This window comes from Podarcis erhardii (genome assembly GCF_964252035.2).
Source record: "Podarcis erhardii genome assembly, chromosome: 1".
NCBI classification, from domain to species: domain Eukaryota; kingdom Metazoa; phylum Chordata; class Lepidosauria; order Squamata; family Lacertidae; genus Podarcis; species Podarcis erhardii.
This window is the reverse complement of record NC_138497.1, coordinates 4,405,392-4,421,271: the sequence shown is the minus strand read 5'-3', so window position 1 is coordinate 4,421,271 and position 15,880 is coordinate 4,405,392. Positions and strand designations below refer to the sequence as shown.

The window sequence follows — 15,880 nt, the reverse complement described above, 5'->3', positions numbered from 1 at the left end:
AAAAGGGGGGGGAAGGGGGGGAAAAACCCGCAGGAACTCGCAAGACATTTTCGTCTTGCGAAGCAAGCCCATAGGAAATTCGTTTTGCGAAGCACCTCCAAAACGGAAAACTCTTTCGTCTAGCGAGTCTTCCGTCTTGCGGGGCACCACTGTATTGCCAGTATTTTTGGTTTTCTGTTCTTCAAACCTATACAGATGATTCGTAATTTATGTGAGGCTTAAGGACTTGCACGTAAAGCCAAAATTACGTACAGCCAAAACAACCCTAAAACCGCCCCTTCAAGACCACCCCTACTGTTTTGGAGCTGGTGCACCAAACAGGCCTTGCCCCCTATGAAAGGCAGAGCGCTTTTAAGCTTTCTGCCTTGCTTACCAGGGTCTGGGAGGCTCTCGCGCCTTTTCCTGGCTATAGTTTAAAGGCCAATGGAATCAGCAATCTTATTTAGAGCTTTAAGTTGTGGATTAACCCCCCTCCACAGGTTATGGTCCACTTAACTTCAAACATGTTCTCCATCCAACAGTATTCAATTGTCCCACGTGGATGAACTCCACTAACACTTCTCAAATTACCCAAGTAAAACAGCAGGCCAAGTAGAGCACACCTAGACCAATGAAGAAGGAAGACCATAATTCAAAAGATTTTAACAGCCTTCATTTATTTATGTCTTAACAGTGCTTTTCTAAAAAACTGAATAAATAAACTTTAGTCACCCCCCAATAAAGTTTTTAGAGTACCACAAAATGCATGAAATCCGCTTACAGTAGCCCTCAGTAATATTTTATAAAGCTATTTACTCGACTACAAAAATTTTCTGCAGTGCCCTTCATTTGCTTGTAATGCCCGAGACTGCCCCCTTCAAGTTGAAATGGTGGGAGGAAAGTTGTACCGTTATTGGCGGCTCATGGCAAGAAGTGCTACGTGGCTTTATCTAAAGCCCCAAAGCATGGGGGGGCCTCTGAGATGTGGATTTGGGATGTGGAACATCTGCCGAGTGGGTTAGCATGGCAGAAGATTGCTTTTGCAAAGCATATATGTGATATAGCCCATGCTGGAAAAGAGGGCCCCCTGGCCCCACAGCCTTTTCACAGCTACAAGAGATAAGAATACAATATTTTAGAAATGCAGGTTCTTTGTATAAGCAATAATTTTTACCAATTGACTGCTAGGGGACTAACAGGCCACTGCACGACAAATCAATCATTGCAGGGCTCTTCTGGGGCCCATGAAGATCTGAGGCATACTAACGTCAAGACCAGTGACAGCCTGGTACAGACCTTGCATTTCTCCTACCCACATGACTAGAAATCTCGCAAGTCAGTCCTGCCTCATTAACCACCACTGAATTGGCAACACAAAGCAGCACGAGACTTAGAAAAATACCAGGCAAGAAAGGAATCAGGTAAAAATATAGCCTTTGGTTAAAAACCACCCCCACCTGGCAACCACCCCCATCTTTTACATCCCAGCTAGCAAAAAGCATTAACAGTAGGAAATGGCTTCTAAAATGTTTCCTGTCAGCAAGGAAACCTAAATCAAAGTCTGCTGTACTGTATTTGTTGTCCCATCTCTGGAGGTGTTAATTTCATTTGCAGCCATTTGCTTTCCACAGAGAGAAAAGAGACAAGGAGAAAAGAGACAGTCCTCCACCAACAGTCCATTACATGAGATTACAGCTGGAAGTTCTTTAATTGAAGAATCTTTGATACATGTAGTTTTCTTCAGATACTGAATATCCAAATTTTTCATAGAAAGCAACGTTTTTTGGCTGACACTCGAGAGTGATCTTGTAGCAATTCAGTCTCTTACTTAGCAGTGTGAGAGTTGACATCAATCTAGAAGAAGAAGAAGAGGAGGAGTTAATACACTCATACTTTGTGTTGCATTAGGTTCACGTTGCGTCTTTTCGGCTTGCGAACGCGGCAAACCCTGAAGTGGATACTTCTGGGTTTTGCTGTGCGCATGCAGAAGCGTACTGCGCGCTTTGCACATGTGCAGAAGCGCTCTATCGCGCCTCATGGTTGCGCAGAAGCGCCACTCTAGTTGTAGACTTTTCGGGGTGCGAACGGCACCCCAGAATGGATCATTTCCACAACTAGAGGTACCACTGTACTCTGAAACAAACTGTATGGGTATACTCTTGCAAAAGGATGTCAAACTGCATGTACCAGGCAACCGTGAATCTACACATCAGCACTGCTGCTGCTGCCACCATGCCCAAATGGATAGTAGGAGCCACTTTTCAGCAAAGGGAAAACAGGAAGCTCCCACTTCGCAACCCTAACCCTGCAAGGAATGAGTGGAAGGAGACAAGAATTGCAGAGGGAGAGTATACAGTAAGATGAGACAGATACATCATTGTGATTGAATAAGGAAAGTCCAAAAGGAGTCTCGTAACTAGGGCAGGGGTTCTCAAACATTTTCTCCGGGCCACTTGTTCAGGATAAAAATTAGCTTCTGTCAAACCAATTTTTTTTATTGATAAATACATTGGAAAACAAAAAGAAGCAACTCCTAGCAGTGCTTGGTTTATAACCCAGAACACAACTACTTTATAATATGATCATGGGACATCCAGAAAGTATAAAACAATGCAGCTACATAAGAACAGGAATCATTCCAAAATATTAATGAGCCTCTTACATATGTACCTTAAGGATGTATACAGACCCAATAAGAGGTGTTGAGCTTGTTTTTGCCAGGTAATCTCCTTTGTATTAGGTCTAATTTGAGGCAAACAAACTCATCAGCACAAAGAAGCCTTTCTCTTTTCTGATTGTTCACATTTGTCAAGAGTTGAAAATCCCTGTTCACTACAAGATATCATGGGGAACTAGAAGAATGGCCGATGCTCTTGAAGATAGGTGTGAATACTGTTTCTGGTTGTATATCCCCCCTCATACTACACTAGACTGAAATGCTTAAAAGTTTATTTGATTGTCCTTACATCTTCCTGCCACCCTTGCCTCCCTCTCCTGCCACACCCTTTGAGAACCACTGAACTAGGGAGACATTCCTCTCAAAGGAGGTTTGAAGCGTATACCTTGGCAGGGTCCTGCAATTTGGGTACAGATTAAATGCCCAAAAGGCAAGCAAAGAACTATGCCAGTTGGAAAGAATAAAAGCGGGGTGTTGTTAACTTTACATCCAAAGGAGATCAAGGGCTGTGTTTTAGCCAAATAACCTAATAAGGTAGGTTACAAATAAACTGGCTTCAGGTGAGACAGGGTTTGGGGTGTGTGCGTATGGATGTGAATTTGGAGCTTATGGAGAGCTATCTGGTTAGTGTTACTAGGCTGCATGCTCAGCAATTAGAAGGTTCCATGTTAAATCCCTGGCATCTCTTAAGAAACACTGGATAGCTGCTGTCATTTACTGTAGACAATACTGAACTGGATAGACCAAAGATCTGACTGTACAGTGGTACCTCGGGTTAAGTACTTAATTTGTTCCGGAGGTCCGTACTTAACCTGAAACTGTTCTTAACCTGAAGCACCACTTTAGCTAATGGGGCTTCCTGCTGCTGCCGCTCTGCCAGAGCACGATTTCTGTTCTCATCCTGAAGCAAAGTTCTTAACCTGAAGCACTATTTCTGGGTTAGCAGAGTCTGTAACCTGAAGCGTATGTGTCAGGGCTGCCCGAGGTCCCAGCTCACAAAGGACCAACGCCAGTTCGTTGTTATATACAAAAGTCTTTATTGAAGTTCAGTTTCGATTTCAAAGTCATGGCGTGCAGCTCTACGTCTCAACTCTAGACCGCCGAAGCTCCGTCTGAATCTCCTCCCCCCAGACACCAGTTTAAGACTCTAGCCTTGCTCCACCTCTTCCTTTGCTCTTTCCTCCTCTGGGTCCGCCTGTCCGCTGGGGTCTTGCCCTTTCTAGACTCTTCTGACGCTGAGTCTTCCCCCTGCCTCCGGCGGGCTTTGGGACCTGGTTCCCAATCCGGGTTTTCCGCTGTCCCGCGCGCCTGTACATTTGAACTTGGCTTGCGCGCCCAGCTGGCAACCTTTCTCCTGACCGTTACACTGCTCCTGTCACTGCTTCCCCCTTCGGGGGTGCTAGCTGGACCTGACTTCCCCTCCGTTCCCTCACTCTCCGATAGAGGCGTGGTAAGCCCTGACTCATCTTCTCTCCCTGCTGGAGGAGACGCTGGCCCTGATGCATGGGACTCTTCCCCCCCACTACGCTCTGGTGGGGGAACTGGTCCTGATCTCCCGCTGCTGCTTTGGGAGTCCCCGCTGGTCCCTTGCTTCTGGTGCATCCCCCCTGGGACCCCCCTTGCCGTGGCCCTCGGCGCCCCCCTCTGGGAATCTTCTGATTCGCTGGAGAAGCTCATGGAATCTCTCGTGCCACTGTCATACTCCCCTACGCAGCCCTCAGATTCTTCCCCTTCACTCTCCATGTCCTCTCTCCCCTGTGCCTCTGCTCCTGAGCCCCTGACAGTATGTAACCCGAGGTACCACTGTATAAGACAGCTCTTTATGTTCCCATAAGCCCAACGCTCCCAGCTACGGCATCAGACTTCCGGAAGTGCTTAAGAGACTCAAATCCGGGTGATGAAGCTGTGGCCCACCAGATCAACTCTGACCATACGTCATACTGGGCGCGGCTGGTGTGAATTGGTCCAACATCATTTGGAGACCCACAAATTCCCCATCCATGGGCAAAGGGTATGAGCTGTAAAATTGCTGATTCAAGCGTTAAGAGAACTTGTCATAGAGCTAAGTGGTCTTCAAAAAGCCACTTCCCTCAACCTCACTCCTGCAATACAGGGATAACACCAGCCCCATATTACAGAATGGTTGTAAAGAATGAATATGACTAGTTTGGGATGCTTGAAAGGTGTTACATAAATATCAGTTTATTGCTTTAGAAGAAGTTTAGCCTTGCAGAATGTGTGTTTGGGGGAGGGCGTCAGACACCATTGGTGATTTTTATTGTTATTATTTTTTATTAAATTTCTGTATCGCCATTCATCCAAGGGTCATGGGGTAGCTTACAGTATAAAAACAAGCAGTAGTAACAAGCAAACACCACCCCTCCTACAGTTTAAAAGGCCATAGCTTTCTTAATCCGCCAAAGCCCTGGGAGAAGAAGAAGAGTTTGGATTTGATATCCCGCCTTCCACTCCCTTTAAGGAGTCTCAAAGCGGCTAACATTCTCCTTTCCCTTCCTCCCCCACAACAAACACTCTGTGAGGTGAGTGGGGCTGAGAGACTTCAAAGAAGTGTGACTGGCCCAAGGTTACCCAGCAGCTGCATGTGGAGGAGCGGAGACGCGAACCCGGTTCCCCAGATTACGAGACTACCGCTCTTAACCACTACACCACACTGGCTCTCAGTCTTGGTTTTCTCGGGCTTAAAAATATGTAATGAAGGCACCAGGTGAGCCTCCCTGGGAAGAGAATTCCACAAGTGGGGAGGCACCTCGGAAAAGGCTGTTCTCATAGAGGAGGCACACAAAGAAAGGGCAGAATGATTGCAAGGACTGGGTTGGTTCATATGGCGAGAGGCGGTCCTTGCTCCTTTGCTCACTTAGGTGTTGTGGGGCATGTAAGAGGCAACTGGCACTATTTCCCACAACCCGGCTGGTAAGCTAAAGACGATGAACAGCCACTTACAATTTCCCAAGTTGTTTTCCTCTGCATTCTCCGCTTACAACAACGTCTTCTATTCTTCCCCTCTGTGAAGACAGGCAATACCACTTAGCCGCTGAGTACCAGAAAGTGCCAGAACTTATTCGCAGCAAGAGTATTTCCCGCACTACCCAACATACCTTTGCACACGAGTGAGTAAACTTGTGTTCTATGACTAAAGTTGCAGTAGCCACAATCTCTCCTAGAATAGTATCTTCCACTACTGTAACGTAGTAGTCCCCAGAACTCTTCATGTGTTCGAATGTTTCTAGAAAATACAGGTAGGAGCATTCTTGGTAAGAGGATCTACATTCCCCTGGTATGAGGTTTTCCTATAGCTCTGCTCAGGTTTGCATACCCAGATTATTACTACTACTACTACTACTACATACATGGGACACGGGTGGCGCTGTGGGCTAAACCACAGAGCCTAGGACTTGCCGATCAGAAGGTTGGCGGTTCGAATCCCCACAACAGGGTGAGCTCCCGTTGCTCGGTCCCTGCTCCTGCCAACTTAGCAGTTCAAAAGCACGTCAAAGTGCGAGTAGATCAATAGGTACCGCTCTGGTGGGAAGGTAAACGGCGTTTCCGTGCGCTGCTCTGGTTTGCCAGAAGCGGCTTAGTCCTGCTGGCCACATGACCCGGAAGCTGTACGCCGGCTCCCTCGGCCAGTAAAGAGAGATGAGCGCCGCAACCCCAGAGTCGGTCACGACTGGACCTAATGATCAGGGGTCCCTTTACCTTTACCTTACTACTACATACATACTTACTTACTTACTTACTTACTTACTTACTTACTTACTAAATTTGTATCCCAGGGCAGTTGACAACATAAAAATACAAAATGAGAACACAAAATACTTAATAAAACAAAAGCAAAGCAATAACCTCCCCTCCCACAAACACATTTAAAAGGCCCTAGAATGTTCAATCAGGCAAAGTTATAGTTATAACTTTGTTATAAGAAAGGCCTAGTTATAGAGAAACGATTTTGCCTGGCACCTAAAAACGATCTGCCAGGATATACTGCACCTAACCCTTGACAAGCAGGTGAATAGAATGTGAGGGTCTCTCATGGGGAAGGCAAGTGATGTGTAACTGTCGATGTAGTCAAATGTATAGGCTGCCCAAAGACTGGGTTCCCCCTGCTTTTTTTGCTACTTAAACCACTCCTCACACCCATGAACTCATGATTTACCAACAAGGCATCTCTTTTAGAAGCCAAGCAAGGTCAGTGAGACAGCTGCACTGAAGCAAACCCCCTGTTCCCTTCATCCAAGCTGCAAAATACAACAAGGTACTCACTGATGAATTTCTCAGGGCTGACAATTCCTGTTTCTGTCAGTTGACCTAAAACTTTTAAAAAGCCTGCAAGGGAGAGAAAGAGTTTGCATAAATGCATTTTTCAAGGCAAGCACAAAACTCGATATTCAAGTAGAGATTCCACAAGTAGTGTCCACAATTCAGTGTCTGGAGTGATGTGGGATACAAGAACCAAGAAGCAACTATAATACAGTTTTTCAAGTGTAGTGAAATGGGCAAGATTTTTAGACAGCCCTTCAGCAAAGCTATCAGGGCAGCATAGAATAAAGTTAATAAAAACACCTCCCAAAATGGAAAATCACACACAAAATAGCAGAGGAGAGGAACCACACAAAACCTAGCAAAGCAGACAGTGCTTTCTACATTCAGAATTATTTTTCTTTGGCGATCACTTGTAGCCGAGTAAGATGGTCTTCAATAAACATGGAATTATTTTAAGCCCCTCCTATCCAAGACCAACAGTCCTGGTCTTCTTACAATCCATTTTCTACAAAACTATCCAGTGTAAGACTTAACAGTTTGCTCTGGTCGTTATCCTCGAATGCAGTCCTGGGTTACGATGTGCATATGTAGCCTTTGAGTTCAAGTGGACTTAGGCGTTCAGAGAAAAGTGAGCTGTACCTTTGTTGATGTCGGCAATGCAAAGCGGTCGCAAAACTAAACCACTGCCTGGTTCCACAGGAGAAATAGCAGGGGAAAACGTCACGGTATTCTGACTCCAGTCCAGTTCCTGAAGGAGGCGAGGGTCATACAATGGCGTGGTGTCAGGCTTTACTGTTGCTGCAGGCATCATGGCAGCTGAGACTGTAAGTGGCGTACTGGAATTGAAAAACACAATGATTCACATTTGGAAATAGTTTAGCGTTTCTATGTTTCTTGCTCGTTTTAAGTTTATTTACTGCCTTTCTAACCCCATGCAGTTACTCAATTTGGCTAACAGCTTTTGGGTGTTTCAGTCCTTAGACCAGCCTTACATAATGCCAAACTGACCTTTGTCTTGTCCTAAACTTTCCAGGCAGCCTATGGCTCTGCTCCCAATTTTGACTTGCCTTCTGTCCCAGTAAAAGATAAAGGGACCCCTGACCATTAGGTCCAGTCGTGACCGACTCTGGGGTTGCGGCGCTCATCTCTCTTTACTGGCCGAGGGAGCTGGCGTACAGCTTCCGGGTCATGTGGCCAGCAGGACTAAGCCGCTTCTGGCAAACCAGAGCAGCGCATGGAAACGCCGTTTACCTTCCCGCCGGAGCGGTACCCATTTATCTCCTTGCACTTTAATGTGCTTTTGAACTGCTAGGTTTGCAGGAGCAGGGACCGAGCAACGGGAGCTCACCCCATTGGGGGATTCGAACCGCCGACCTTCTGATCGGTAAGTCCTAGACTTTGTGGTTTAACCCACAGCGCCAGTGCAAATACACAATTTTTCCCCAGGTTAGGAAATGCTAGAAAAATGGCATCTAGAACACAGGAATAATTTAAACTATTCCTTTCAGACGCCAAGAGAGATAAGAATTTGACAAGGGGCTGCTGTTGCTCCTCTTCCAAATATCTTTTAAACTAGCCATGTTCCTTACTTTAACTCACAGCTAAAACATAAAATCGTAATAATGCATGTGATTCAAAGATACCATCTAAAAATATTTGACACTTGTACCAAAACTTTCAGAAGTTAAAATATACATTCCATATCAATGCCACCCTTCTGAAATGTAAGATAAATAAGAACATGATTGCATAGCAGCCTATTACCTTGATGTCTCTGATGCAACAAAAGGTTAACATTAAAGCAATATTTATTTTTTCATCAGACAGGTTCTTTGAACTAAAAAATACACCAGGATCTGGGGTTAAACAAACACCCCAAGCACAGAATATGAACTTTTAGATAACCATGTTTGTGTTTGGAGGGCTTTCTTTTCTCAGGGGAACAAAATTACAAAACATTTTACAGAGCAAGGGCTACTATCATTCACACTGTAATTTGTGCAGACCACAAAATTACAAGAAATTAGCATTATTCCAGCCAAGAGAGTGAGCTTTCTCTTATAGTCTGCCTAAAGCTAGTCATCTCTGCAAAGACTGAAAGTAGGCATCCAATTTCATCTTTCCCCTTTTGTGTATCAGCAGGCAAGAGGGAAGGGTCTTGTACACACCAACGATCATTTCCCCACGCTAATGTTCATAAGCCAAAATGAGTGCCAGCAGAACTCACTGCACCAATTCTTGGCTACCCTTAAAACGTGATCTATAAGGTGATCCAGACTAAAACTTCCATCATTGCTGACCATGCTGGTGGGAGCTGCAGTTCAAAACATCTGGAGGGCAGCAGGTTGGGGATCTACAGGATGCAAAGTGTGAAGGCGAGGATTCAAAGGTCCCTTTCCCAGGCAGTATAGCAGAAGTAAGGAACCTGTGGTCTTCCAAGTGTTTTTGACTCCAACTCCCATCAGCCCCAGCCAGAATGGACAGTGAAAGGGATGATGGGAGCTGGAGTCCAAAGGCACCTGATCACAGGTTCCCCCATCTTAATAATAATAATAATAATAATAATAATAATAATAATAATAATATATTTATATTATTTATATATATATATATACACACACACACCCTGCCCTCCCCGGCCAGAGCCTGGCTCTGGGCGGCTAACACCAATAAAATTACTATAAAGCATAATAGGGGAACACAGACAAACAAAAATGTATGTTTTAATAGATTTATGTATGTTTTAATAGATTATGTCTGAATAGGATGAGAGTGTTGGAGATACGTGCAAATGTGTATGTGAATCCGGTCTTGGGTGTTTGATTTTCGTTGTTGTGTATACTGTGTATATACGGACAATGACAATAAATTTATCTAATCTAATCTAATCTAATCTAATCTAATCTAATCTAATCTAATCTAATCTAAAAACCAGTTTATTAAAATACGGGTTAAAATACAATTTAAAATGCAGCCTCATTTTAAAAGTAGCCCATAGATCAAAACCATAAGGGGAGGGAAACATAAGGGTCAGACTGAGTCCAAACCAAAGGCCAGGCGGAACAGCTCTGTCTTGCAGGCCCTGCGGAAAGATGTCAAGTCCCGCAGGGCCCTCGTCTCTTGGGACAGAGCATTCCACCACGTGGGGGCCAGTACTGAAAAGGCCCTGGCCCTAGTTGAGACCAATCTAACCACCTTGTGACTTGGGACCTCCAAAATGTTGTCATTTGTGGGCCTTAAGGTCCTCCATGGGGCATAACAGGAGAGGCGGTCCCCTAAGTACGTGGGTCTTAGGCCACATAGGGCTTTAAAGGTCAAAACCAGCACCTTAAACCTGACCCTGTACTCCACCGCGAGCCAGTGCAGCTGGTAACATATAACAAGCCACTGGTGGAACCAGTATCACTTTTTTAAAAAAACACTTTTTTATTTAAAAAGACACACCAATTTATAAAGTGATTCACAGCCTGGAGTTATAAAAGCAGTACACAGTATGACAAAGTAAGTTCATCTGTGTAATGTGACATTGGAAGGGGGTGTCTGCTGTTCATAGGAAGAGTCAAGAATTCCACTGGCCAAATCCAGACCTAAAGCGATGCCAGCTCTCTTTTCTTGACACCAACACCTCTTTTGCAAGGTGTACAGATCCCTGTTCAACATACAGAAATAAGTTCTGCAGCTGAGTCAACCGTTAAGGGTGGGAATGAAATGAAGGAAACGTTTGCTATAATGTGAAGAAAGCAAACAAGGAAATAGCTGGCTACATTTTGCATCCGTGTACTTTTGCAGAAAAGTGGGTGTGAATTCATAGTTATCCTTCTCGTCTGACTTGGCACGCCATTCTAAAGAAGCAAGCCCTTCCTGTCATTTGAGCTCAACTCTCTTTGGCTGACAGAATTACATTTTACTGGATATTTATTTCAGAGATGTGGATGTTCCACAGCTCTCACTAGCTGCCAGCATCTTCCCTTCTAACCCACTGTGGTGAAATGCTTAAGGAGCGCTGGAAGATTGAGAGTTCAAATCCCTGCTCTACCATGAAGCCCACTGCGTGACCTTGGGCCAGTTGCTGTCTCTTAGTTTAACTTTCGTCTGCTTTGCAGGGTGGTTGTGACGATTAAACGGAATTGTGTGCGTCACCTTGTGCTCCTTGAAGGAAAGGTGGGATATAAATGTAATAATAATTAATAATAATAATAAAATTTTGTTTATATCCCGCCCTCCCCAGCCGAAGCCGGGCTCAGAGCGGCTAACAACAATAAAAGTAACAGAGTTTACATAAAATCACAATCAATTAATTGAAATGCATTCTAAAATCAATTCATTCTAAAATCAATTCAAAATCAAATTGATGGCAACCATTGGGCTAGAGTTCTATGAGGATTACAGAAGGAGAGAGGGGGTCAGACTGTGCCTTGCCCAAAGGCCTGGTGGAACAGCTCCATCTTGCAGGCCTTGCGGAAAGATGTCAAGTCCCGCAGGGCCCTAGTCCCTTGTGAAAGAGTGTTCCACCACGTCGGGGCCACAGCCGAAAAAGCCCTGGCTCTGGTTGAGGCCAGCCTAACCTCCCTGTGGCCCAGGATCTCCAAGATGTTTTTATTTGAGGACCGTAAGGTCCTCTGTGGGACATTCCAGTATGAGGGTCCTAGGCTGCATAGGGCTTTAAAGGTTAAAACCAGCACCTTAAACCTGATCCTGTACTCCATCGGGAGCCAGTGCAGCTGGTATGGCTGTGAATGTGATCCCATGGCAAGGACCCTGTAAGGAGTCTCACCACGGCATTCTGGTCTCTGGCTGTTAACCCAAAAGTTGGTGGTTCGAGTCCCCCCAAGGACGGCTAAGGGCAGGATTCCTGCATTGCAGGGGGCTGGACTAGATGACCCCTGGGTCCCTTCCAACTCTACGATTCTATGAATAACCCATAAGAACCAACGTAAGAAAAGCCGCCTTCTATCAGGCCAAAGATCTGCCCAGTCCAGCATCTCTTTCTCAAGTGTAATAATAATAATAATAATAATAATAATAATAATAATAATAATAATTTATTATTTATACCCTGCTCATCTGGCTGGGTTTCCCCAGCCACTCTGGGCAGCTTCCAACAAAACACTAAAATACATAACCCTAAATTCCTTTTCCTGGCACTCAAGTGTCGGAAACGTATAACTGAATGCCTTGATGTGGGTTATCTGTGAGAGGTTTAGTACTGTGGCCCTACCTTATTTATGTACCCCTATGATGTTTTAGTTTATAATTCTGTATTGTGTTTTATTTCTGACTATCGGTCGAATAAAGGAAATTGGATTGGACTAAAATACATAACCTATTAAACATTAAAAGCTTCCCTAAACAGGGCTGCCTTCAGATGTCTTCTAAAAGTCTGGTAGTTATTTTTCTCTTTGACATCCGGTGGGAGGGCGTTCCACAGGGAGGGTGCCACCACCGAGAAGGCCCTCTGCCAAGCAGATGCCCACTGGAAAGCCCACAAGCAGGAGGGGGGGCTCCTTTCCCTGCTTGCAGTGCCCAGCCACTGGGATCCCTCAGCGATGCTTCTCAGCATCTCCCCTCACAACGACAGGAGTGCCCCAGGTATCTCCAAGTCAGCTGCCAGCTCTGACAACCAGGAGGCCAGAAAGACGCTTTCTTCAACCCCCACAACAACCCTGTGAGGTAGGTTAGGCTGAGAAGAAGGGAATGGCCCAGGGAGAGCTTCATGGCCAAGGGAGGATTCGCACCCTGGTCTCCCATGTCCGAGTCCGAAACTCTTAGCCACATATATGCATAGATATATAGAAACTTGGAGAGTCTTTCTATAGGAAGTGTGCATGCAAACGAATATACTCGGAATAAACTTAGTTGGTCTCTAAGCTGCTACTGGGCAATTTTTTATTTTTTTAATATATTTCAGGAGAGTCTTCTAGCCCTGGAACCTGGACTTGAGGGCTGTTCCTCACACTGGGCATCAGCAAATCCAGCTCCACAGCAGATCGTACCTGAATCAGTTTATGCGCCCAACATGCATTTCTGCCACAGATCACTCGGGTGTAGCAACAAGGAAGGTTCAGGGGAGCATCTTGCAAAGAAAACCGCAGCCCTGCCCCCGGGGGCTGTGATCCCAGACTGGCACCTGCCATAGCTGTCAACTTTCAGATTTGAAAATAAGGGATCAGCAGCCTCACCTGTCCCGGGGAGCCTCGAAAGTAAGGGGTCGGCAGCCTCACCTGTCCTGGGGAGCCTCGAAAGTAAGGGATCAGCAGCCTCACCTGTCCCGGAGAGCCTCGAAAGTAAGGGATCGGCAGCCTCACCTGTCCTGGGGAGCCTCGAAAGTAAGGGGTCGGCAGCCTCACCTGTCCCGGGGAGCCTCGAAAGTAAGGGATCAGCAGCCTCACCTGTCCTGGGGAGCCTCGAAAGTAAGGGGTCGGCAGCCTCACCTGTCCTGGGGAGCCTCGAAAGTAAGGGGTCGGCAGCCTCACCTGTCCCGGGGAGCCTCAAAAGTAAGGGATCGGCAGCCTCACCTGTCCTGGGGAGCCTCGAAAGTAAGGGGTCGGCAGCCTCACCTGTCCTGGGGAGCCTCGAAAATAAGGGATCGGCAGCCTCACCTGTCCTGGGGAGCCTCGAAAATAAGGGATCAGCAGCCTCACCTGTCCCGGGGACAGTCTACGGGATAGCAGCGGGAAACGTGGCTGGAATAAGGGAATTTCCAGCAAAAAAAGGGAAGGTTGACAGCTATGGCACCTGCCATGTTACAACGCCCCCCCTCCTCCAAGAGCTTACCTGGGAGGCGCCGCCACACCTGCAACGGGGGGGGGGGACCAACCTGGCAGGGTCCTTGCAATCCTTGAGGCAACTGGCAATATTTTATCCGCCGCCCAAGAGGGAAGAAGTATTGAGGAACTGGGCTCGCCTGTCGGCCGGCGCTCTGCCCATGCTCAGAGGCACTCTTGTCACCCTGTAGGTTCCACAGGGCTCTCCCCGTCTCCTCCCCCCCTCCCCCACGCGCGCCCACGTCACCCCCGCACTTACCCTCCGCGTGCACGCGCCGCGCTCTCCCGCCTTCTCTCCCCCCCCCCCCTCGCGAGACGCCGGCTGAGGGGAGAAGCGGCCAGGCGCCTCCCAGCGCGCAGGCGCAGGATCCCGGCGGCGGGCGTAGCTGTGACTGACGTGGCGGCTCGCCGGGAGGGCGGGGCCCGGAGGCCGTGGAAAAGGAGCCAATCGGGAAAGGGCGCTCCTTGCCTAGCCCCGCCTCCTTTATCACTCACTCGCTCCATCTCCCTCCCGCAAGGGCCGAGGAATGCCGGGCTGGCCACTGCGCATGCGCTCTGCCTCTTAAGGCAAGCAAGAGGGGCGGGGAAGATTTGGAGCAATGGAACGCCTAACGCCCCGGGGTGCGCATGCGTACTGCTTTTCCATGCTTCAGCGTGTTCAAAAGCGCGTTATATTTAAATGTCGTTCTTGTTATCGTCATTATTGCTATTATTGCTATCATTATTATTATTATCTATGTATCTTTTATTTATTTATTTTTATTATTATCTTTATTGAAAATTTAATATTAGAGAGAAAGCATTAATTAAACATTACATCTAAATATTCAAAAAGTTAAAGAAAAAAATACAAAAAAGGTAAAAATATAAAAAGGAAATAAAAGGAAAAAAAGAAAAATAATAATAAATGAAAAATGAAAAAGAATTAGCCAAGTACACAAAATTGTTCAAAACTGATACCAAAAGTAATTTGAATATTCCATAAACCAGGTTCTCAGAAATAAATTACATTTGTAATCCTTCTTTTCTTTCTTTCTTTCTTTCTTTGCAGTCACTTTCTGTTCCGGAAAACTAGTTTGAATCCCTGCTATATTAGTTGACTTCCCTCTATCTCTTTGCAGTTTCAACGCTTCTCTTGAGTGACAAATATTCTGTATTCATTTATTAAAATCAGTTTTTTCCATTATATCTGTGAGATTAATCTTAAGCACAACCAAGTAGTGTTTGTTTGTGTTTTACTATCTATCTTTTAGTGCGGTGCTTCCTACACTTTGGAACTCCCTGCCTCTTGATAAACAAGCCTACCCAGATATCTAGAAAGCTGGCGTGTGTTTTGGTTTTATAGAAATCATAGAACTGGAAGGGACACCCAGCGTCATCTAGTCCAACCCCCTGCAATGCAGGAATCTTCTCGGCCAAAGCGTCCATGACACCAAAGAGGGAGAGGAGCCGTGCTTGATTTCTCCTGGGATCCAAGGCTATGGGAGAAGCAAGACCTCCTGGGACGTTGGGGATTATGTGTAAATAAAGCGTAGATCCTAAGACACCACAGTCTCAGAACTGGATAATATTGTGGTGTGAAACACTAATTTTAATTTTCTGAAAGTTTTAATTGTTTTTACTAATAATTGTATTGTTCTTTTTGTAAAGTGCTTCGAATGGGGTTTTTAGTAATTTTCGTTGTCCCTTGCCGAGGGGGCAATGACAATAAAGATTATTATTATTATATTATTATTATTATTATTATTATTATTATTATTATTATTATTCCAATCAAGCGGTATACACATTTTTTGGAATGAATAAATATTATATTATTATTATTTATTAGCAGCTATCCTATCTTTGGGATGCGGGTGGCTCAGTGGGTTAAACCACAAAGCCTAGAACTTGCCGATCAGAAGGTTGGCAGTTCGAATCCCCATGACGGGGTGAGCTCCTATTGCTCAGTCCCTGCTCCTGCCAACCTAGCAGTTCGAAAGCACATCAAAGTGCAAGTAGATAAATAGGTACCGCTCCGGCGGGAAGGTAAACGGCATTTCCGTGCGCTGCTCTGGTTCGCCAGAAGCGGCTTAGTCCTGCTGCCCACATGAGCTGTATGCCGGCTCCCTCGGACAGTAAAGTGAGATGAGCACCGCAACCCCAGAGTCGGCCGCAACTGGACCTAATGGTCAGGGGT

General features: G+C 45.9%; 1 protein-coding gene across 3 annotated transcripts; it reads right to left on the bottom strand.

Moving 5' to 3' along the window:
- Window positions 1-630: 630 nt before the first annotated feature.
- Window positions 631-14,091, bottom strand: GNPNAT1 (glucosamine-phosphate N-acetyltransferase 1). 3 transcript variants are annotated; one of them, XM_081866659.1, is made up of 6 exons: window positions 13,961-14,091; window positions 7,577-7,773; window positions 6,938-7,000; window positions 5,773-5,900; window positions 5,618-5,679; window positions 631-1,833 (listed from the first exon to the last, which is right to left on the bottom strand). In XM_081866659.1, exons 2-6 carry the CDS (start codon window positions 7,746-7,748, stop codon window positions 1,686-1,688), a joined length of 573 nt encoding a protein of 190 aa, XP_081722785.1. In that variant the 5' UTR covers window positions 7,749-7,773; window positions 13,961-14,091; the 3' UTR covers window positions 631-1,685. The 3 variants fall into 3 exon arrangements, with proteins under 3 accessions (XP_081722785.1, XP_081722783.1, XP_081722784.1); XM_081866657.1 differs by lacking the exon at window positions 13,961-14,091 and adding an exon at window positions 13,755-13,844; XM_081866658.1 differs by lacking the exon at window positions 13,961-14,091 and adding an exon at window positions 13,712-13,735.
- Between the last annotated feature and the right edge of the window lie 1,789 nt (window positions 14,092-15,880).